The sequence below is a fragment of the Cricetulus griseus genome (genome assembly GCF_003668045.3).
Source record: "Cricetulus griseus strain 17A/GY chromosome 1 unlocalized genomic scaffold, alternate assembly CriGri-PICRH-1.0 chr1_1, whole genome shotgun sequence".
Classification (NCBI taxonomy): Eukaryota; Metazoa; Chordata; class Mammalia; order Rodentia; family Cricetidae; genus Cricetulus; species Cricetulus griseus.
Genome location: NW_023276807.1, coordinates 8,656,366 through 8,681,555, shown reverse-complemented (window position 1 = coordinate 8,681,555; position 25,190 = coordinate 8,656,366). Strand labels below are relative to the sequence as shown.

Genomic DNA, 25,190 nt, shown 5'->3' with positions numbered 1-25,190 from the left:
TCAGAGGCTGAACGAAGAATTAGTATGAAAAAGTTAGCTGAGTTGAGAAGCAGAGGAAAGAACACTGAACTGTACTATATACTGCACAATATATTGAGAATACAGAAAACCAAACAAAACAAGTAGAGATGAATTGAGCAATTCAGAAGAAAATTTAAAAACTTAAATGGCCATAAAAAACTGATCTACTAATGATACAGAAAGAGCATTATACACATTATAAGAACAGTTTACCAAACATTTACATGATACTCCCCCATTCTTGAGAAAAACTTTCTTGAGAATGTATTTATCAAAAGGTTAAAACGTATCTGTAAGTGTGGGACTGTAGTCTTCATTTATGCTTTTTTATTTTCCATTTCAATCCACCACTGGTAACATCATGGTTTTACAACTGCAGCCACATACCTAGTAATGCTGTGTCTTCCCCTGCATCTTCTTTGAAACAGGGGCGGTTTGGCCCAGATTCACTCGAGGATGATGATGGAAGGTTGCTTTCAGCACTCCTGTCCTCATCTTGGGATGTCACACTCAGATTCCCAATAGAAACACTTCCTGGGGCAGCTTCTGGAATAGGTAGCTCCTGTGCATCTTCAGGGTCCCCCTTGAGAGGTAGACAAAAGGCAATGGCTTTCTCAGTGACATGACAAGTGTGGGGTCATTTCCTAGTAAACTAACATACCCTCGACTCTCTACAGGTCATCTGGTGGGAAGCATACCACCTCCTCTATCCAATGTCATGATATAACGGTTACTTTTCAATAGGCAGCTTTCTAAGACCTACAAAGTTTGGTTTGCTTTCCTCTAAAGACAGTTTCCCAGTCTGTTGCAATTTGTATCCCACTTTTTAAACTATTTAGTCACAAAGTGGCTCTTTCTTGAAACTGTCTTCTTGTAGAGTCTGTGAACTTTGTGCAGCCTCTCTGCTGCTCCCTCAAGAGGCAGCCAGGTGCCCTAATGACAGACCAGGTTACTGTACAGGTTACAGCACAGCACTGGGGTGTTAGAGACAAACAGGCTCTGAACAGCTAAAGGCTTCAGATTTTTGTTTATTTTAAAAAATCAGTCCTGTCTCCTTCCTTATAGTTTCTCAGCTGTGTTTATCTCCAATTCTTCCCTCTTCTATTGGCTGCCTTGATGGAAGATAATGAAAGGAAGGCCAGAGATTCCTTTAGCACCACTACATTAAGCCTCAACATCAGTGGGCAGGTGTTTCAGACATTCTTTTTGGTTAATCAAAGAGCTAAGCTTCATGTGGGCAGATGAAACTGCTGGAAAGTGACTAATGGCTGGCAGGCTGTGAGCATGGGAGTCACAGGCACTCAACTTCCTTGGGTTCTCAGACATCTTTGGTTTTCTCTATGAACATTTAAAAACCACCCCCCTTCCTCCCTCACTGGTAACTAGGCATCCTAGATACTCAAACAGTTCTTTCCTGAAACAACTCCTTACACATTGAGCAAACATTCCTGTTGTTATAATGTCACAATACCAATTCCCATTCAGCCCAATCCCAACCTGCTTCTCTAAATACCTGCCAAACTCAACTACCCACTAACCTCTAACCTGATAGTTCATATCCCTGTGCACACACTGAGGTAACAGTCAAAGCCCTCATCAGTCCCACTAAAATATACTCCCTCCATCTTTCCACTGCTAATAGGCAGCGTAAGATCTTTCTTTTCTGATCCAGATGGCATTTACCATGTTCCCTTGCTATGTTGTCTCTCTGAATATGTACTGGCTCCATTTGGCCTGAATGAGAAATCCCCCAAGAGTCTTTATCTAGCAAAGGAGCTATACTTTATTTATCTCTGAGCCACATTCAGTTTAACATCTTAGGCAGCACTCCTCTGATCAGTGCTTGCCCAATGAATGCAGTGGACACAGCTGTAAACCAAAGGACTACCTTTCAAGTCTTCGTAAAGGGTCACTGATGACTCTTGAGTGGTTATAAGGGAATAGATACCTCTAAAAACTGAACATTGAAAGACAGACAAATCCTTAGCTTTGAAGTTACAATAGCTTTCTGTCCTTCACAAAGTAAGTCAAACACTCTGGTTCTCTATGTTCTAGGTTCTTGAAGTAAACACTTCAAGAAAATAATTCAACTTTATATACAATGAAAACTGATTTCTAATACACGAGTATATGCTGACTTATAATCTCTGAACAAAATGTATGAGGGTGCAAGTTGTTGGCTTAGCTAAGAACAGAAATCAGCCTCACATAAATGTCAGGAGATGAAAAGCTGGTTTTGAGTCACTCAACAAAGACAACTTAGCACAAGCTTTGGCGTGCACCCAAGGAAAGGAGTTCAAGACTTTTTCAAGAAAACAATTCATCAATCTCTGTGTTTTCTCAATTAAGATTCTGAGGGGGTTGGAGAGATAACTCAGAGGTTAAGAGCACTGAATGCTTTTCCAGAGGTTCTGAGTTTAATTCCCAGCAACCACATGGTGGCTCACAACCATATAATGAGAACTGGTACCCTCTTCTGACATGCAGGTAGGCAGAACAGTGCATATATAATAAATAAATCTTAAAAAAAAAAAAGGAAGAAGAGAAAAAATTCTGAACCATTCAGGCTCAGCTTCTTGCTCAATTTTGGCTTCTACAGTAGAGGGCACGAACCAAGCTCATTAGGGAGGCATGTTATCCCAAGCTAAAGGGACTGAAGGAAGTGTAAGACACATTTCAGGACACAGCAAGATGAAGCCCAGTAATTCTTGGGTGCCAACCTTTTCTCCCTGAGGGGCTATGCTATAGCAAGGGCATCCTGGACCACCATGTGAAACACTCTAGAGTAGGGCATGTCAGCAGCAAGAGGTCTCTTAGTGTTTGCTGAAGACACACCAAGCTAGAGGATGGTGTCACACCTGCAGCCTATGAAGCCAGTCTTGTTCCATGAGCAGTTCCTTAGTGACACTGTTAGAGAAGCTTACATGGCTATTATGGATTAAGGTTGCATAAAATGTTCATCTAGTTTAATGTGCTGTGGGGAACTGAATATGAGGCTTCAATTCAAGGTAAGGAAGCACTCTGAAGTAACATTCCCAGTTACTTCGAATACTTTTATTTATAATACTTTATTATTTAATCAAAAGTATTCTGAGTCATAACAGATCATATGGAGCTCTAAAAAACAAACAAAAAAACAAAATAAAAACCCCAAAACTTAAAAAGAACTCTGCCCTTATCTTCTCTAAGTAGGGAAGAAATAATTTATGCTTGAAAGCTGATTCCTTACCAATTAGCTGTGAGAACCTATATGAAAAGTCAGTGGCTCTAAGCTTAAGTTTCTAATTAATAGAGATAGTAAGAGTGCCTCATATAGAGGCTGTGGAGATTAAATATAATAATGTGTTTAAGACATGGAACAAGCATGTGGCTATCTATTGTTATGATTTCTTTCATTTTACCCTTATATCTCCTTAGAAAGGTCCTTGCCCATCAAAATATCACAAAATAATGGGCAAAATTTAAAACAGAACAAATTTAGCCTGTACTAATAAACTGAAATCAAGCAACAGTAAAAACAGATGTCAAAAATTGTTGGGTATAGTACGTGTAAAATGAGTTTCTGAAGCCAGAAAATGTAGAATGAACTTCTGTTTCATACATTCTTGATTCAGGCTTACATAAATCAAACACTCGAGAGTGTGCACACACGTACGTACACACGTACACACGTACACACGTACACACGTACGTACACACACACACACACACACACACACACACACACACACACACACACACCCACCCACCCTACCTATAGTATACAGAACTATACTGCTTTAAGTAGCTACAAACTGGAGAACATGCTAGCACATTTTTCTGTCATACACTCAGTTCACTGATTTTTTGTGGACTACTGTACAAATTCATTTTTAATACAGAAAACTTCTTTAGATAACAGCAAAGATATCAAAGTAGCATTTTGCCTATTCCTCTTGCCTCTAGTCACTAATAAAAGTGAGATACTCAGGAAGAACCAGGGCAGAGATTGAATATAAACAAAAACGTAACAAACCCAATATCCCAGGGCTTTGATGACATCAAGTTTACACATTGGACACGTTCGGTGATCCAAAAGCCATGGGTCAATGCATATTCTATGAAAAATATGCCTAAAAAGATTAAGTATGTATTAATGTCTGAAAATAAATGTTTCCATATCTTATAAAGAAAATAATGCATTTTACCAACATATCCCTCTATTAAAAGTTAGCCAGCAGTACAACATTGCAGTCTAGTCACTTATCTATTTTCTTTTCTAGTTTCCAATTTAATAGTTTTTGGACTTAATAGTGAAATGTTTTTAAAGAGCGAAAGTTCCTCTTCATTCCACAAAAAATAGGACGGATAATTCCTACCACATACCAGGTTATACATTTTTTGTATCATTTTATTTTTTTGAGATACAGTCTTATTACATCACATAAGCTAGCCTGGAATGTGCTATGTAGTCCAGGATTGCCTTGAACTTAGAGTCCTCATACTTCTGCCTCCCAAATACTAGGATTACAGTCATGTGCTGCAATAACCAACCATTTTTATGTGTTTTAGTAGAATACTTATAAACCACTTAGGCTAGTAAAGCCCACAAATAAGCTACCAATAATAAACTAATCCTCAACTGATCATATCTTCAAAGTCTATAAAATGACTCAAGTGGAAATATATGACAATACCTGAGATTGGCAGGAAGAAGCTATTTCCTCTTGGGTACTTTTATGAACCCTTCTTTAATAAACATCTGTTGCTACCAGAAAGACACATACACGTTCCTTTCTTGTTGGTTTATCTTGGTTTCCTGCTCTTCCCATGTTATATGTGAAGTTAATTAGAGGCTTTGAAGCCAGACAGATTAGGCTCAAGCACCAGCTGTGTGACTAAGACAGCATGACCACAAGGAGCTGTGTGCCTCCTAATCTCTGCAGCTATACAATGAGCTGTTCTCGTATATATCTAGTAACTGTTCATTATTATTACTTTTGTTTTTTTGAGACATGGTTTCTCTGTGTAGCCTTGGCTGTCCTGGAACTCACTCTGTAGACCAGGCTGACCTCAAACTCACAGAGATCCACCTGCCTCTGCCTCCCAAGTGCTGGGATTAAGGATGTCCGCCACCACTGCCCTATTATCACTCTTTTGAAGACTTCATCTTTAAACAAAAAACTGCAGTGCCATTAAAAATAGCAGTTCTTAATTATCTAACAGTCTAGTCCATCTTATCAGTCAACCTTAAATTAATACTGACTCTGAAGAATTTTTCAAAAAACAAGAAAGAAACTTCCACTTTGGTTGGGGGATGTTTAACATATTGCTCAACAGAAAAATAGCCAAAGTAAAAATCCCAATAATGTGCAGACAGTCAAGTACTGCTCAGCGCAGACCTTATCTGCAGAGGTCAAGTACAAGCTCAGCACAGTCACAGCTCCTGCCTCTCTTCTGCACTCTGGAGTATCACTGGGACACGGGAAAGACCTGTGCTAAAACCAGGCTAAAACTCTACTCCTCAGTGCTTTTCTGCAGAACATGATCAACCTATATTGATCTCCATTCATTAAGTGCCTACTGTGCTGACCTTATATAAATGATGACAGATCGCTTCTCGGCCTTTTGGCTATGATCAAGTGTAGTAAATGATGACAGATTTTAGCCAGGCACTTTTCTAAGAGAACCCTTTTATTTTGATACTCATTTTAAAATTTCCTCAACAGGGGTATCAAGAACTTAATCTGGCCTGGAGAGATGGCTCAGAGGTTAAGAGCACTGACTGCTCTTCTAGAGGTCCTGAGTTCATTCCCAGCAACCACATGGTGGCTCACAAACATCCGTTATGAGATCTGGTGCCCTCTTCTGGTGTGCAGATATACATGGAAGCAGAATGTTGTATACATAATAAATAAAATCTTTAAAATTAAAAAAAAATTAAAAAAAGAACTTAATCTATTAAAAAGTACCATATACATAGTAAAATATTTTGTAAAGAAAAGCAAATACCCTAACTTGTAACTTGATTCTAAAATATGTAAAATATAATTGAAATTTATCAAACTTTAAAAAACAATCTAATTTTTATAATACAACAAATTCTTCTGCTTATCAGCAGTTCTTTTAAAAAGTCAATTAAAGTAGCAGATTATTAAAATGAAATGGCTACTTCCCACCATTAAAACTGTTCCTGAGCTACTGAGCAAAGGAGGAATATTCATTTCACACAGCTTCAGAAGGAACTCTCACCCAGGGCATAAATAACAGCAAACTACTGCCTGCTTTGGGGTCAATAAAGGACCTGGTCCTTCATCTTTCTTGATTCGTTTCGGTTGAGCATATGCTCTGCTTCACTAGGTTTATAATGGAGTCTATACACGCCTTGATAAGCCTAAAAGCCAGTCTAAAACAAAGATATAATGGATCTTAGTGGTCACCTAGAAGTCTCTCAAGCAGAGCAATTTTAAGGACTCTTGAAGACAATATGAAAGATGAGATCATCAAAGACCACAAGATCTTCCTATCAGAAAAAGCATGGAACTCTTTATAAGAAAACTGAAACTTTTTAGGTAATTTTTAGTATCTTAGTAGAAAAAATGTATTCATACTTGCATGGCAGGATTCTGATAACATCCTTTACTTTAAAGTTTTCAATACACACTGCACAATTCTCGGCATCAACATCAAGTCCCTGAAAAGAGTTAGAGTTATACACACACATTACACAACAATAATGGTTAAAGAAAAAGAAAACTGACTAAAACAATGAATTCTACTCTATGCTGGAACAACCTGATCCAAAAACACAGATAATCATACTTGGTATTTACTTCTTACCATTCTCAGTTATTTAAAGAATCTGAATGAAAAGGAAAAAAAAAATTCAATGTCTGCTCAATCAGGCATCAGCAATGTTTTAAACAGTATGTTAGTGTTTGAAGAAATATAAACTATTAAGGACTGTAGAAATACAAATCATACACACACTTTGTTTTTGAGGCAAGGTCTCTTGTTTTCAGGCTGGTCTCATGTACACTATATAGCCAATCATGACCTTGATTTTCTGATGCCTCGCCTTCATCTTCCAAAATTTAGATTATAGTAGTGAACCACTAGGCCAAGTTTATTTGGGCTGGAGATCAAACCCAGGACTTCATCAATGCCAGAAAACACTCAAGAAAGTTAACTACATTCCAGCCATTCTTGCTATTATGGTTAAACAAAGTATTTTCAAGTATAAAACTTAAATATTCAAAGAATGTGTTTTTTTTCCTGGAATTATTTAAAAGAAATCTATACCGCTACTAAAGAGCAGTTACAACTTAGAGAAAGTACAAATGGCTACATATCTGAAATTTTACTTCATTAGTGTTAAACTTCCTCTATTAGAATGAGTTGCCTTTTTGCCTAACAAATGAACAAAAGTATAAAAAACAAAAATTGCTGGCTGTAGGCCACATTTCTACATCAAAGAATCTATAGGCCATGGACTTTTTCTGTGAGTTAGTAGGGGTCAGTGTAGCCAGGGCAAACTAAGATTCTGAGACAGAGATTTAGGAACTCAATCAGTGTGTACTTCTGAGGCTGCAATTCTGGCAGCTGCACATTACCAAACATCCTTTAGTTGTTATTTAAGCATATCCTTAGCCAGGTGTAGCAATTAGTAAACCTGATTTAATATGTGCATATCATTATCAGGGACTATTAGAATTAACTTTAACAGCATTTTAAATTCTATGTTGTGATATTTTAGAAAAGATTTTCTTATTATTTTATATGTGTAGTATCCTTGTATGAGTTTATGTATACCATGTACATGTACAAAGCCTCAGCGGCCAGAAGCACTGGATCCCCTGCAACTGCAGTTACAGGTAGTTATGAGAGGACATAGGTGCTAGAAACCAAAGCCAGGTGCTCTGCAACAGAAGTTAGCACTCTTGACCACTGAGCCATCTCTCTAGCCCCTTCAATTCTATATTGTAACAAAATACTTTCATTTATATTTCATGTTATGCAAAAAAACATTTTAAAATTCTTCAATAATTTACCAGCTTACACATTATTATAAATAAATCCACAGAAAAGAAAAATTAAAAAAATAATCACTTGTCTCCAGAACTGGATAAGCTGTAGACCGCAAAAATTCATTTTCCTGTATAAGTTTACAATATAAAAATGCTTACAAAAAAATGGAATTGAAGAATAAATTTTTAGAAATCAATTCAGCATCTAGTTTATAAGTCAGCAGAAGAAAATCCTATTAATATCCATGAAAAACTACACATACTTTGCATGGCTAGTTATTAACTGGAAACTCTCCTGGTGTGACTTGTGGGGTAAGCAATCAGTACTCTGCACCAATTATTAAAACTCCATTATACTACAGTATAAAAGTTATTGAGGAAAGGAATGATCCACCCATACAATCCCAAGCATATCTTAATCCTAAATATACCACAGAAGCCATTAATAACAGATTTCCATTTATAAAACTCACAGGTCTATAATTTGATGTCTTTTAAGAAAAGTCCTTTAGGTAGGGCAAGGAAAAGAGTAAGTGTTTCTCATTCTTCCTTTCATGAAGGTTAGGGAGGACTAGAAGGTGCAACAGATTGAGTCTCATCAAAGTTTAAGGAGATAAAATGAGTAGTATCAACTGAGGCGTTGGTGGTGCACGCCTTTAATCCCAGCACTTGGGAGGCAGAGGCAGGTGGATCTCTGTGAGTTCGAGGCCAGTCTGGTCTCCAGAGCGAGTGCCAGGATAGGCTCCAAAGCTACACAGAGAAACAAACAAACAAACAAACAAAAAACAAAAACAAAAACATAAAAGCAAAACAAAGTAACTGATGAAGCCCACAGCTACAAGGCAACACATCACTGCTGAGAATCGCCCACTACAAGACCAAATGTTACTACATTAGCAAATTTCCTTCTAAGAGTGTATCCTTGAAGAGTCCAGTGCCTCTGGAGTAGGCTTTGTACTGTTCCCTATAGGTTTTGAATCTCTGGAGCATGTCCAAAATGGTTCCCTTTTAAAAATATCTTTTCTCTCCTCTACAAATTTCCAGTATTCTCCCTGTAACTGAGGGAGAATGTACACACAGTCTCAGAATCAACAGAATGAATTTAGAGTATTCCAGATGCATACCTTTTAAATATATAGATAGCATCTTTCCAATCATGTACTTTGGCCCACTGGAACTTCCAATGACAGGAATATCGGCACACGGTTATCACTGAACATATACAATGTAGGAGCTATCTTTTAAATTAAATTTATTTAATCTTTTTTGTTAGGTGGGGTGCTGGGGTCAATCGAGGACAGCATGCATGCTAAGCATGGGCTCTACTATTAGGCCACAGATCTGGGCTATAATTGTAACTCATTTATATTTAAACAGCCATGTGACTAATGACTGCTATAAACGGCCTCTTCATTCATTATATTTCTGTCAGCCTTTCTTTAAAATACTGAAACACACACATGAAGGCTTAACAAAGTGTCACATGCTTGTTACTGCTGAACAGTAGACTGGAAAGAAAATACTTCTCAAACACATAAACATCCTCCACTTGAACCCCAAACAAATCACAAGGAAAGTATTACCTTCTCTCCATGCTTTACGGTGTGTAGTGGAAGCTGGCCAATAACTTTTTTAGTTTCCTTTCTATGATTCTTGGGGAGGAAAACAGTATTATTAAATAGTCTTTTAAAAATAACCCACACAATACAATGTAAACAAAACAGAAAGGTTTTCATTACTAAAACAGTTAAATGATTACTATGAAAATAACTTAGAAAAAGCTTTTAATATCTTAAAAAGCCATATAACTTATAAGCTACTTGATAAGAAAAATTGTTGTTCTTTTTGGAGATAATGCTTTACTCTAGAGTCCTGATTAGCCTTGAGGTCGAAGCAACCCTGAGGTTTCCAAATACCAGAATTACAGGCATGAGCTACCATGCCCAGCTAAGAATGTATTTACTTACTTACTTATTTGCAATTAAGTCACACATGCTAAACAGGTGGAATAGTTGCTTTAATTCCATATCTGAAAAAGAATAAGCCTCCTTTTTTGGGTGATGTTGAAATGGAACTGGAAACTCCTAGCACCAGTGATGCCATTTAGCCACACTTTCAACTTCCAGAAAACAATTCCTCAGTGGCAAGAAAGTAATGATGTCCAAGAAGGCACCACCCACTCTCCATCAGTAGCTCCAAAGAGAAGAGCACTGCCTAGTTGTCAGGCCAGGAAGCCTAATGTGCACAGGACTGAGTGTGCCACTGGAAGCCCCTGGCTCTTCTCTCTGCTCAAGAAAAAGCTTGCCTTCAGATAAACGGTTTGTCAATTACTCCAGTGCAGACAGAGCAGGCCCTTCCTCTGTGCTCCTCAACCTTATGCCAAGCTAGAAAACAGGGCCACGTATGCTCTGTCACATGACCTTCTGCTAGTCCTCTGTCTACAAAAAGACAAAGAAGGTACTAGTACCTGCAGGAACCAAATCTACAAAAAGTGACTTAGATTTAAAAATACACTCCAATTAAAAAAATTTATCAAAGTCACATGAATGCTTAATAAATGAACTGAAATTAGTGTGGTTAAATGTAACTTCAAGTAGTATACAGAATATTTTTATGAGCTATCATTTAAAATAGACCAAACTGAATTAATAAATTAAAATGAATAGTTATCCATAACTACCTGACTTCCAAACTGTGAGCCAGTATATAGGAAACGCTGTATATAATAGAATATTAGCCATGCTAATGAAATAATCATCATCGTGATGAAGGCAATGGCCACAAACACCACAGACTGACCACTGATGAATTCCTGCATATGACGGGTACCAATCCCTATGGTCATTTTTACTGGAATTCCTTTTTGCACCAGATCAAAAATTTCTCTTCCTTTTGGATAGCTAATCATAATGACGACTGTATTTCCTGTTCCTGCACAAAAGAACAAAGAAATGAACAAAGACAAAAGTTAGATAAAATTAAGAGTATGTTCATCAAATACATTTGAAAACTTCAATAAAAATGAGTAATTTTCAGAAAATCAAATACCAAAACTGGTTCCAAACTGGCTGAAGTTAAGAAAATCACAATGAACTATTCTCTGAAAAGCTAGGATACCATTTAGATTCACAAATCAATCTATCATCAGACCTTTAAGAAGCACAAAATATAATATTTAAACTGTTCCACAGTTAACTGAACACTTAACAATTTTCTCTAAGCCAGGTATGGTGGAGATAGCAGACTCTCAGTTTAAAGATAAGCCTGGGGTATACAGTAAGTGAGACCCTATCATGTCTCTCCCCCTCAAAACACCCCAAAAGCTGAAGATATGGCTCAATGGTAGAGCACTTGCCTAACATGTAAGAGGCTCTAGGTTCAAACTCTAAAACTATTAAAAAAAAAAATCTATCTAGGATTATAAAACCAAACATGGTAACAACAAGCAAAAAATCAGATTAATTTCACTTATGAATATGAATGTATAATGCTCCAAACATGCCCATTAGAATTAGGGAATATGTCTACAGAGTGAATTCCAGGACAGCCAAGGGCTACACAGAAAAAGCCTGTCTCCCCCCCTCCCACCTAAAAAAAGGATTTAGGGAATATGAGAACTCGATTGTGATCACCATTCACCCTCCCCAGACAGCATCTCAATATGTGGTTCTAGATGTCATAGTACTAGCTCTGTAGACCAGGCTGGATCCTCCTGCCTCTGCCTCTGCCTCCGCCTCCCAAGTGCTGGGATTAAAGGCGTGCACCACCTCCCCACCCCCACCAAGCTTGGAATCACTACTACTATTAACAATGCTTTGAAGACATGAGCAGCCCTGAGACAAAAGAGACAGGGAGGGCAAATAAATCTTCAGTTTTATTATGATTCTAGCCATAAATTAATGCAGCAACCACAAAATATCAACAGATAAATTGAAAAAAAAAAGTCACAAAGGGGTAGGAAATGATCAGGGAAATATTTTGAATAATGAAAGCTGGACTAGTCTTCACAGTTAAAGTATTAAAACAGCTTGGTAGTGGGAGATGAAGATGTCTACACAAAACCAAATAGGAAAGAAATAGACAGCAAATGATAACAGAAATCAGTAAGTGTAATGGATTACTTTTACAAACCAGATAAAGGCAAATGGATAGTATACTGGGGGAAAATCTCCATGTTTTTCTCATAATGTATGCCAAAATAAATTACTGAGTTTAAAATGTTAAATGTGTTTTAAAAAAATACAAAATCCTGAAGAAATAAGAGAATAAAAAATCCAATTATAAAAACCCACCTAGAGGTTCTTTAAAAAATGATGGTGGTACAGGAGAGGAGAGAGAGCTGACAATGGGAAAATAAAACTGTCTTCAGAGTCAAGGTTAAAGTAACAAATGGCCAACTTGGGAAAAATATAATAAAGACAAAAAGCTAGTTTCTTATAAAAAAAAAAGGTAAGTTTTAAATGTTTACTTTATTGAGAAATAATACAAACACCACAAAGAAAATAAGTTTTAAGCATAATTTGTTGGTCTAAAGACTGGTAAGTGTAGTGCATAAATTCCAGCACTTGGGAGGCAGAGGCAGGCAGATCTCTGTGAGTTTGAGACCAGCCTGGTCTACAAGAGCTAGTTCCAGGACAGCCTCCAAAGCCACAGAGAAACTCTGTCTGGGGGGGGGGACACAAACAAACAAACAAACAAACAAAAAGACTGATAAACATTGCCATCCAATTCTGTACCATTCCATCACTTTAAGAAGAAATCCTGTGCCCACCCAAAAAATGAGTTTAAATATATGAAACCATGTTTTCAGCTATCTGTAAGATCAGCAAAGATGTAAAAATTTCATATATTCTACTAGCAATAATATGCACAAGTCAGCATTTTGTATACTCTGTGTGCAGGACAGGTGTGTGTGTGTGTGTGTGTGTGTGTGTGTGTGTGTGTGTGTGTGTGAGAGAGAGAGAGAGAGAGAGAGAGAGACAGACAGACAGACAGACAGAGAGACAGACAGACAGAGAGAGAAAATGAGAACAAATTACTCTAGCATGGGAGACCATGGCTACCAAAAAAACCCTGAAATTTAGTTATTTGTTCCAGCATATCTACATCTAAAAACTTAGATGTATTAACACTTAAAACATGATGGAATATCTGTAAAGATATTTTATTCTGTGATTTAAAATTTAATTAAAAAATGTTTATTTTTATGCATATTAGTATTTTGTCTACATGTATGTTTGTATACCCCATAAGTTCCTGTTGACTGTGGAGGCCAAAACAGGGTGTCAGATGCCCTGGAACTGGAGTTACAGACAGCTGTGAGCTGCCATGTGGGTGCTGGGAATGTAATCTGGGTCCTTTGGAAGAGCAGCCAGTGCCCTGAACTAGTAAGCCACCTCTACAGTTCCTTCAATGATTAAGAAAATGTTTCAAAAGACAATAGTAAGGATTCTTTTGTCAAAACAAGACACTCTAATGATGCCCTGATAATTTTAAGACTCAGAATCTCTCAATGAGATCAGTCCCTATGTCAGTAAGACTGAATCCAAAATGAATAAAATCAGGTATTTGAGACTGTTCAGGAGGTGACTGGACATGAACAGAGAGGACAAATACAAAGGCGGTCTTTTTATTTCTTTCCCCATTAAGGTATATGTTGCATAAAGACATGAGGCCCTTTTTGGTGCTGAATACTTTTTTTTTCTTTTTTAAGACAGTGTCTCACAGCCAGCCAGGAATTCCTCCTGGGATTAAATATCTGGTAAAAAATTTAAAAAGCTTCCTTTCAGAAAACTCATGAATTTTTTCACAACTGCCTTCCCAAAGTTTTCAGCACAGAAACCAAAATAAGGTGACATTAATAGAAAACTGTAACTGTATTTACCACTGTCTTGCTTTTAAAAAAGTTAAGAACTGGGGGCTCAGCAGTGAGTGCACACCTACTAGGCATGAGGCTGATTTCTATCTCCAGGACCAGGAAAAAAAAGTTTAACGTCCACTTATCAATATCAAATCAGTATACTGAATTTTCCTTCAGTTAGTTTTCAACCAAGTTGATGTTAAACCAATGTAAGCGAAAAAGGATAAACAAGATTAGTGTTTAAAGGACTAGGAAACAGCTTAATGTGTGCTTAGCAAGGTTAAGGCAGAATTTAAAACCAAGTACCCTCTCTAAATATGTGTCTATTGCATGCTATGTGAATGAGACAAACTCCTTAGCATGCCTGAGATCCTAGTTTCAGTCTCCAGTAACAAATAGAGGTGGGAAGCAGGCAAGAAGAACTGGCTGCAAGACAGATCTAAAAAGATCTATCATGTCTTTAAAGATGCTAGGTGCCTCCAGAGTCTACAGAGCCTTGCCAAGTTTGACTGTTAATTGTGCCCAGATTTTAAAAACACACCTTGGGCTCCCTCACTGACTATGCTGCAGACAGCACCAGCATGCTCAAGGCTGTGTTTTGATAATGGGCATACTGACAGGGATAAAAGAATTTAGAAGACTAGGTTTGGGGATAGCATAAACATCATTTACCTGGTAAACAACAATGCAAGTTCTGGTGTGGGGTAAAAAGTGTAAAAATAAGTAATGAGACTCCCCAGATATCACCATTTGGAGGTATCATTTTCTTTTTTTTTTTCTCTATTTTTTATTTATATTAGAAACAAGATTGTTTTACATGTCAATCCCAGTTCCTTCTCCCTCCCCTTTTCCCCTGCCCCCTGAAGGTATCATTTTCAAGTGGTACAAAAAAATTGTTTCTTCCACATGAGAACAAGTTTTACAGTAATGCCTTATTTATTTATTTATTTATCTAATTTTTTTTTTTTTTTTGATTTTTCGAGACAGGGTTTCTCTGTGTAGCTTTGGAGCCTATCCTGGGCACTCGTTCTGTAGACCAGGCTGGCCTCGAACTCACAGAGATCCGCCTGCCTTTGTGCTGGGATTAAAGGCGTGTGCCACCTACAGTAATGCTTCTTAAAAAATCAGTTCTTTCTCTATCATTAGCGTCAGCTTAACAGATTTTAAACAATACACATTGAGGGCTGGTTGAGATGACTCAGCAGAAAAGAGCACTTACCGCTTCTGTAGTAATTTCAGTTAATATAACCCAGTTGAAGGGGGGATCTGATGCCCTCTGGCCTCTGTGGGCACTTGTACACATAAACTCATGAAGCCACAAACACATAAACAATTGTTTGGTTGCAGCACCTTTATAACAAGTCTGTCCCTTAGGCTTCTTCTTGATTTGTCATTTTTTTTCCCAAGTGCCTGCTACCACAATCTAAATAAATGTCCATCAAAATAACAGAGCTATATAGATTACAGTATATGCACAGTGTGAAGCAGTAGCTCTGTTAGCACTGACAGTACTCAAGAGAAAAGAAACAACAGGTAAAGGATGGACAATATGCTATCCTTAAAAGTCTCCAGGCAGTTAGTTGACTGCCTCCCAGATGAGCTAGTAGCTTCTGGATGGAGTGGGAGTCTCTCTTTGCAGAGCAGAAAGTCTAAGTAGAAGCACCTGTTTCAGACTCATAGATGTTTGGCATACCTCGCCTCCTACCCAAATCTCTCCAACACCCATGCTTTGCTTCCCTTTCCTCCCACTTCTCTTTTCCTATAAAACCTAGCCATTTTGGCTATGTGTTCTCTTTGGTGCTCTTGGTCCTCCCCTTGGTCTGTCTCCTGCCTGGCTCGCTTCGGCTTCTAGCTCCTGGTCCCTCTCTTGCTCTCTTCTTCCTCTTGCTTTCTCCATTCTTTCCTCTCATAGGCCAGTTCAGTCTGAACTCTTCCAAATGCCTCCCTGGCTATGTCCTCCCTCATATCTACAATAAATCTCCCCAACCATACCTTGGGGCATCACGTTCTCATTTTTTCCATTCATCTGGTGAAAACAAAGCATAAACTATTTTATCGTGGGGAAACACAGTCCATAGCATTTCCACTATGATCTTAGGCACAGGAATTTTGTTACTGAAATGCCAGAAGGGCACCCTTCTAAGGTGGCTTGTGTCTGCAAGATGATACTGGAACGAGTATGGGCCTAACTAGAAGAAACTAAGGTTTCCTCAGCATGTACATTAATGAGCCTGCTGTCACTGACAAGACATACTGAAGGCAGGTATTAACTACCTTTAGGAAAAATAAAGATTCAGCAGTCCAGAAACACAGATAGCAACAACTACACAGCTATAACCCACCTAACATTATGACAAGTTACAAGTTATAAGCCGTTTTAATAAAAAGAGAAACCTGCAGAGCATTTCAAATAAAAACAATGGTATAATTCTGCCATCTTGGTTAAAAGCCTTCATACAGAACCCCAAATACTTCTAACTACCAGTTGATAACAATTTCTGGTGTCAATATCATCACATTATTTCTATGGTAATGAGAGAGGGTATGTGTGTGTGTGTGGGGGGGGGCGCTCCATTATAGAACTTACTACTTTAAAGCAGAAAGCTGCCATACTGTCATTCTACGCTGCAGGCTCAGAAATTTTCAGAGAGCTGTTAATGTTACACACCACCTGGAAATGCTGGTTCTCAGGGTCAGAAACTCATGTCCAAGGCAGTAGTCATTCCTTGAACCTTCTCCATAGGTATGCAGTTACAGAGCCAGATCTGGGTTCAAATTTCATCTTGTTCACTGCCTGAGGGGAGGTGTGTGTTCCTGGAAAAACTGCTCTGAGAATGATTCTTCTTTTTGTTGTTGTTAGTTTGAGAATGATTCTTCTTTGGGCTGCCACTTATTTAATAAGCAAATAGAACAATAAAGAACTATAGATATGAGGAATAATCTTGTTTGGAGTAGACTGAAACCTTTCCCTGGCAGGCACATTTACACTTTATCTTCAAGAATACAATAAGTTTACCAAACTAAAGGAAAGGGATATTTCCAGGTCATAAAACCATCACAGAATCCTACTTGAGGGACTAGCAGCTCAGTGATTAAGAACATTGGCTCTGGTTCCAGAGGACTATGGTTCAAATTTCAGCACTCACACAGAGCTTGCAACTGTCTGTATAACTCCAGTTTCAGGAGATTCAGTGTCCTCTTCTAGCCTCTTGGGCACTGTACAGACATGATGCACAAATAACAGCATGCAGATAGGAAATTCAAAAGAAAATACATCTTTTAAAAATGTGTACTTGAGAAGATGATGAATCCAACTTGGCTAGTTACTAAAAACAGGCATTTTTATTGAATGAAGAGGAAAGTGAAAAATTAGCCAAAATGAGAAAGCACACATTTAGCTTACTGAGTGAAAAAATATAGAATTTTTAAAAAGCTGTAGACTGGAGAGACAGTGCCCAAGACCGGGGATAGTTTGTTATTCAACAGTTTAACAGCAAGACTTCTTACACGCCCTATTTTAGATCGACAAAACTCAGTGATTACTTTTTCTACCCTGTGACTTACTTGCTTTTTACAGCTCCCGAGGCCAAGGAGTTCCCAAGGCCAGCCTGATCAATACGCCAAGAACAATTCTCAAAGCAGGGGCAGGCAGATGAATAAGCAGGAAGGCAGATAGGTAAAAATGCACTAGCTTTGAAGTGAGCTCATTCACAAGTTAAGGGATGCCGAACACAACTACACAACTACGACAATCCCCCAGACTTTTTCCTGTCAAACCACTGGGGTCTAATCCAAAAGAATCTGTTCAAGTAATTTTGTACAACTGTGCCTGTGTTGGCACAGAGAGAAAAATCTCAGCTAAACAGGTGAATTTCTTCACAGGAGGCACAGAGACTTGAAACAAGAAATAAGCCTTTGGAATTCTTTTTTTCCCCAGGGCTTAGTGTTGCTATCATTCTCGACTGACTAAAAAAGGTCATCTTGCACAATCTCACCACAAGTAATCTCTACACCTTACCATTAGGCAGACAGCTCCCTAAGGGCAGTTTCTGTTTTATTTTTGTCTTACACTGAGCACAATGTCATTGTATACAGTCTCATCATAAACCTTGTTGAGTAACAGATACAGAACAGTATTTTTAGAAGGCAAAATTACCAGTAACAGAATTTCAAGTGTTCCTATGCCAGAAATAAAATGGTTTCCATTTCCTTTTCAAATTTTTGTGTTCCTCTTGTTTCCGTGTCAGAAACTAAACAAACACAGTTGTAAAGGATTAACACTTAGACAATAACTTCAAAATTTAGTATCAAGACTTATGAATGTAATGTATCTGTTCTCCACCCAAGGAAACTACAGTCCACTTCATTACTGTCTTGAAGGAGATAAGAACTACTGAAATATTTAAAGTAGTAGATTGAATTTCTGGTTGAGAAAGCTAACTTAGCAGCAATAATTGATATTGAGGTTCCAGTAACAGAATCTCCTAAACTGCCACATTCCAGCCATTCTATTCCCCGGAGAATCCCCAACAAAACCAAGATTTAGTACAAGCTCAGCTTACGCTCTACAGTAACTCCTGCTCTACCAGTAGTCACTGTTATCAATGTTATTTAATTGTGTCCTGTGCACACAAACATGCATGCAAGTGAGGTGCCCAAGGGGACCAGAAAGAGTCAGGCACTGTGAGTCATCTAACATTGGTGCTGAGAACTGAAATGGGGGACTCTGCAAAAGCAATACTCACTCTTAACTATGCAGCCATCTCTCCAGCTTCAGACAGGCCTTCTTTCACACAGTCTAATTCCTCATAGGTCGCTCCACATTAGATTAGACAAGTACTACCTGTTCAATTCATCAGGTTTTTGTGGCATGGAGCATTTCTTCATGAATAAGTGGATTTGAAAAACTAGCTTATCTTCCAGGACTACAACTGAAATAACCTAGTAAGGAGAAATACAGTAGAGGGAATAATCTGGAATGTCTTTTTCTGCTGTGGAGCTTAAGCTGAGTTTGCACTAAATCTTGTTATACAAATGTTTAAATGGTTGGCTAGGGTGAATGAGAAAGACATTGGGGACTATATAATTATAAATATTTTTGTATGATTTGGTTTAGTCAAAAATATTGGGGTGCAGGGAAACCTGGAGAGACAGATGGCTCAGTGGTTAAGAGAACTTGCTGCTCTTTAGCAGAGGACCTGGCGATTCCCAGGACATCCATGGTGACTTAAAAACCACCATAACTCCAGTTCCAGTGCCCTTATCTGGCCTTCAGAGGCACCAGCCATGCATGTGGTACACTTCCATGTGTGCAGACAAAATACTCATACACATAAAAACAAATTAAAAAAAAAAAAAAAAAAAACAACTTTGGGCCAGTATGATGATTCATGCCCATAACCCCAGCACTTGGGAGGCTAAGATAATAAGATCATGAGTTAAAGACTGGATGAGTTACTTAGCAAGACCCCCATCACAAGGAAACATACAAACACGAAACAATAAAAACTTCACCACCACTACCCCCCTCTCCCGAAAATGGTTTTGTTAAAAACACTACTGAACACTCTTACTGGGAACTCTTTTGCAGCCTTTCCATGTTAGTTCATTTCAGACCTAATGTCCTGAACCTCTCCATCAAGTCAATCTTTCTGCAGAACTTTCTAGTTGACCCCCTTCTCTATGAGGCTGTTAGGGCATCACTTATGGCTCCTTAGAGCACCAAGACACATTTTAAATTCAAATTAAAGTTGTAGATCAGTTGAGAGCACAGTATTACAGGTAATCAATAACTGACTATGCATAAAAGACCATTTAACATGCACTGCCAATACAAAATGAATACCTCTTAATATATGGCTTCTCTAAAGTTGCCCCCCCCCCAGGCTAGGTTCTTAGAACTAGTCACAGTGAAATTTTAATTAAGTCTCATTGGTCCCATCATTACAATATTGTGGCCATTTTCAGGAATCTTAAAAGACTTGAGCTGTCTTTGAGGTTTCTAATGCAGTTATCGCCATTGTAAGCTTTTTCTAAATGCCTGCAGAAATGTTCAGGGAAACAGATTAATTGGCTGGTTAAGTTGGGTGTTTCTTCTCCATCTCTAAAATCCTCCTTGCTTTATTGCAATTCAAGCCCTTCCTCCAGCCCTTTGCCAACTATTTGGCACTTCGTAAATAACATTCAAGAATGTAAAATGTCATTCTTAAAAGAAAAGGCCGTGCCTAAATTTCAGCTAGAGGAGTCTGTTACTTATTAACCTACAATAACTACTGTAAGGTCAACACTAAGACTTTAATGATAAGGATTTATCTAATTTTTACCTATCTTGGTCAAGATAATTTCTACAGCTTTCAGCATCAACACCCATCCTTTAGGCTTTCTAAGCACCTGTGCATGTAATTCAGTTAAGGTTAAAACTCTTCTGGCCTGGAAAGTTATGTTTATCACTACTGACAGACCATAAACCCTTCACAGGCAAGGATTCATCTTTGGTATTTCCAACTCCAAGCAGGTACAATACTTGGTCCAAAGCAGTTGCTAAACTTAAGTCTGCTAAAAACAGAACATTAGGCATAACTGTGAGTCCTTAACTGCTGTTCTGAGAGTATGATCTTAAAGTGATGATTCTTCCAAAATTCTTAAGTTTCAGTAATGATTTACATTTTTAAAGTTACCTAGTGCTCGATTCTAGTGAGATTAAAAAATAGGTTTCAGAAGAACTGGGGAGAAATTCTTCCCACAATTTAAGAAGATTATCAGTATACAGTTTCAGAAGCACAACTCTACCTGTTTCATAGAAATCCAGTGTTACACATCAGCACTGAGAACAGTTAAACTGGTGGATTTTCCTGGCTTCAGTTACATTCTGACTAAACAGAGGAAAGCAACCTAAGTCTAAGTAGCCTCAGTGGCTCTAAATATTCAGTTCAAGTTTAAGTAGTCTGTCAAAGCTGGCTTCTCCCATCTTCTTCTTCTTTTTGGTTTTGTTTTTTTGAGACAGGGTTTCTCTGTGTAGACCCAGGTGTCCCGGAACTCACTCTGTAGCCCAGGCTGGCCTCGAACTCACAATGGTGTGTGCCACCACTGTCCAGCCCCAGAAGATAATGGGAACAGAAGTATCCCTCCACCAAAGATTCTAATTAACATCACTGAGGTGTTTTTCTGGATCCAGATAAATTATATGTCAACAATATAAACAAGAAAGATTGCTGAGCCATGGTTGTGTTGAACAAGTGTCGTCGGCTTGGGAGGATGTTAATGTCATTATCAAAAAATGCAGTGGGGTAGAGTTAGAAAATTGTAGGGTGATGAGCCTGTCATTTAAAAGAAAAAGTCTACATTAAAATGTGTATGCATTCAGAGATGCACACACCCAACATCAGGGACTCAGGTCGAGCACACCAACCTCTTTTCATTGACAGAACTGAACTTGGGAACACTGTAGATGGGCTACATCTGTAATGCTGGAAACAGGAAGTGTGTACAATGACATTTAGGCCAATTTGTAATCACTGGATTAACTACACCAAAAACAGTGCCTGACCCAACAGGACCACAGGGACATCCATCTGTACTCATTCTCACACACCACTGCCTGCAGCCACCCAATCCTTGTGTTCACAAAGACCCAACTTCTTCAAGCATTTCTCCATTCAGGCAGACTACTTTCAAGCAATTTCAAAGTCTCCTTACCATCTCCTACTCCACCCTACTATGCTCCTACAGTTTGAAACCATTTCTCTGCTATCCTGGAGTCAACCTCCCAGAGGTCACGTCCTTGCCATCAAATGGCCACCATTCCCAACCTCCTACAAAAATGGCCAAATCCAATGTCCTTTTTACTTTATAAATTCTGTGTTGCATTCAACCAAAACAGAACAACAACAAAAAATGCAGTACAGGAAAAGGATGTCTGACTTAGTAGCAGCAGAAACAAAAAAGGTAATCAAAGGAAATTCAGAATGAGTCAACTGTGTGATGCCTTAATGTGATCTTAGAAGGCACGACAGAAATAGGATCAAATTCTGGGTCCCCCGGAGAGAACTCTGTCCCAAGGATGGTATTTTGCTAACTCATCCTTGTCTGAAGTGCAACCTGCTGGCCCTGGAATAGTGTGTTTAGGACCGGCCTCCTGAAAGACAGCAAGGTCTTTTCTTCAATGAATGCAGCAAAAAAGATTTCATCTGAACTCAATACAATGGGCGAGTGTGATTGCCATCCATGTGTCGTGAGAGACAAGCCTCTGTCGTGCTTGCTACACACAGCAAGCAAGCCCAGGTTTTCCGATTGGGGTTTACAAATATTCAGATACGCCTCGTCCAAGTGAAGAAACCAGAGAGAGCCACCAAGTCATCACTTTAGGTTGTGGAAGAGACAATGCAACCCTGGAGTGCGCTGGGGGAAGAAATCTCCCTCCACGCCCACACACTCACCACTCAACCAACTTTGGGAAACGGTGAAGCGACCTAAAGCGACCCCGGGATTAGGAATCCGGAGACCTTTTGCAATCGGTAGGACCTTCCTCCTGCAGAGTTTCTTTACTACGTCCCCTGCCGAGGACGTTTCCCGGCCTTCTCACCCACCCCCCACCCCGGAGGGGAGGCTCCAACCCAGTGTGTGCACGCACTTCCCTCTCCACACACCACCCGGGAAACCACCAGGCTCGCCCCTGCCCCGGAGGGCGGCCGCGCGCCCGGCCTGCTCACCCGCGTGCGACATGGGCTCGGTGGCGTTCCCGTAGCGCTCCTGGTTGTACACCACCACCGCCGTGGCGTTCTTCCGCGCCGCCGCCAGCACCTTGTCCTTGAAGGTGCAGCCGCCTCGTGCCACCAGCGCGACCCAGGGCGCGGCGCCGAGGCCGCCGGGCGCCACGAAGCGCGTGTCGGGCGCGCAGCCCTGCTCGTCCCCGTCCGCGCGCGGGATGCCCACCAGGCCCTGCTTGTCCTCCCTGGGCGAGCTATCGCCGAAGCGGCCGCTCTCGGACACGCTCCACACCGTCAGGTTCGACTGCGGGTCCACGTACTCGATGCCCACCACGGCCGAGTACCACTCGAGCGCCCCGCCGCCCACCCCGGGAACACACAAGCCCAGCGCCAGCAACGTGAGCGTCTCCCGGGCTCCCACGCCAGGCGCGGGCCGCTGCCGCTGCCGCTGCCGCCGCGCCGCCATGGCCGCCCGGCGGGGCTGCAGAGGAAGAGCGCGAGCGCCGAGCGAGCCTGCTCGCTCCAGGCCGACCCGCAGCTCTGAGGAGGCGGCGGCGGCTCGCGAGAGACCGCTGAGCGCGGCGGGGGCGGGCCCGCGGCGCACGCGCACCTGGAGGGGCGTGAGCGTGAGGGCGTGGCCACGGGAGGGGTGGGACCCTGCCCGCGGCCGTAAGGTGTGCGCAGGCGCAAGGGTCTGTGCCTCCGGGCTGTGGGCGGCGGTGCTGGAGCTTGCAGAAGCTGATGTCTTGTGCAACCCGCCGTCTAGAGTCCCCAAGTCTGGGGAAATATGTGTGGTTCGGGCAGGCAAGCGTGGGACTGCGGTTGTTTGAAATCTCTCAGAGGGTGGAGTTGACTGCGCAAGGCACACGACAAAGGCCTGGCGATCTAAACCGCTTAAAAAACAAAACAAAACAAAGCCGCTCTCATGTCCGGATGCTTCCTGTTAGCGACTTTGTTGGTTCTTTGTTGCTCTTCTTTCCAGGGTTCGCGCCAACCCTTTTCGTTAGTTTATATGTAACCCGTAGAATTCTAATTCGGATGAGGACGAAGGTGCTACGTCAATCAAAAGAAAAAAAATAATGGGGGGGGGAGATTTGTTTGGAAATAAATGCTTGCTGGTAAATAGTCCTATGATAAAATAACATAGTGGGTAATTTTTTGTGTACCACGAAATGATCCTGAACACATTTAACATAGTTAAGTGCATGTATGGTAACTCCTTCTGGTAAAAACTTGGCGGGTGGCGGGGGTAGAGCTGAGGTTTGGGACGCTCAGTGGTAGAGCATGTCCCCCGAACTTGAAAGGTATTTCCCCTTTCTTTTAAGAATGTGAAGTCTTACTAGACCCCAATAGATGTGAGACTGACATCGTACATCTTGTATGAGCTATCAAACATCAAAATAAATTTAATATACCTCATCAAATAGGAGCTACTGAATACCAAAATACATTTAAATCTAAGAATTAGATATTTTAAGAGCTTATAGCATAGCTATACATTGTCAGGCATTTCTCTGAAGACACACACACACACACACACACACACACAGGAATATGCTGTGACAGACCAACTCATCTCCCAAGCCTGACTTACTCCCACATTATCCTCCAACTCTGAGGGCCTCAGGTACCCTCACAGATGTCTGCTGGATTGGTCAAACCAGTTTCTCCTGAGAACCATGTATATAAAGGAGCTCCAGGTCTTTAATTAGACTGCACTTTTCAGCAGAGGCCTGCTTCTGTCCTGACGGAGCAACTGAGCCCACGATTTCAAAACTCACTTGCTGTGTGGTGTGCCTCATCTGCTACATGCGTTCCCTGTGAGATTCTTTCATGTTATTCTGCCTCTTGAAGCAGAGGGAGCAAAAGGCCAAAAGTTTCCTTTGTGTGGCAATAAACTGTGGGATTCATGAAATCATATTTTGTTCATCTCTTTATTTCCACCAAGCAAACCCCCAAGGAGCTGAAACATGAGGTTTGGAGCTTTGATTTCTGATTGACTCATTTCTCTTCCTTCTTTGTACGAGGATCTGTAATTACAGGAAATCTGGTTGTTGTTGTTGCTCAGACCATGTGTGTTATGTCAGACTTTCAACCTTGCCTGCTCCTCTTTTGTCTTTTGGGTTGCATCTGTGGTCTGAAACACAGCCGGAGTTCCAGCTAGGAGTAGCAACTTTGAAGCTGACTGTCTTCTCCCACTCTCGTTACTAAAGTCACTTACTTATTTTATGTATGTGAGTGCTTTGCCTGCATGTCTGTGCACTGATGCCCTTGGCTATCCCTGAAACTGGAGTTACAGACGGTTGAAGCCAACTTGTGGGTACTTGGAATGGAACCTAGGTTCTCTGGAAGAAAAGCCAGTGCTCTTAACCGCTGAGCCCCCTCACCTGTCCCAGTAAAGTAATTTTTAAAGGCTGATAGGATTTAAATATTAGGGTCTTTCCTTTGTTTTAGACCCAGAATATGGTTGTATGTTGCAGCCTGAGGAACAAACACTGGAACCCCTGGCATTATGTTCCCGCCATGCAAATACTTGAAGTTCCCAGAACACATCACTGTGGTTTCATGCTGTCTGATACATTATTTCCTTCTTCCTTC

The 25,190-nt window shown here is 40.2% G+C and overlaps 1 protein-coding gene and 1 non-coding gene across 2 annotated transcripts in view; one reads left to right on the top strand and one right to left on the bottom strand.

The window, feature by feature from the left end:
- The window catches only part of Rnf149 (ring finger protein 149), a 30,311-nt gene extending 7,166 nt beyond the window's left edge, over positions 1-23,145 (bottom strand). Inside the window, exons 1-6 of the mRNA XM_027386790.2 lie at positions 22,596-23,145; positions 10,708-10,958; positions 9,611-9,679; positions 6,612-6,694; positions 4,037-4,133; positions 409-604 (exon numbers count right to left, since the gene is read on the bottom strand). Of these exons, the coding sequence (XP_027242591.1) occupies positions 409-604; positions 4,037-4,133; positions 6,612-6,694; positions 9,611-9,679; positions 10,708-10,958; positions 22,596-23,058 (1,159 nt within the window). The 5' untranslated portion in view covers positions 23,059-23,145. The remainder of the gene's footprint in view (positions 1-408; positions 605-4,036; positions 4,134-6,611; positions 6,695-9,610; positions 9,680-10,707; positions 10,959-22,595) is intronic.
- LOC113832294 lies at positions 5,613-5,810 on the top strand. Its single transcript, XR_003479510.1, has one exon. It is a non-coding gene; the product is annotated as a U2 spliceosomal RNA (small nuclear RNA).
- Positions 23,146-25,190: the final 2,045 nt, after the last annotated feature.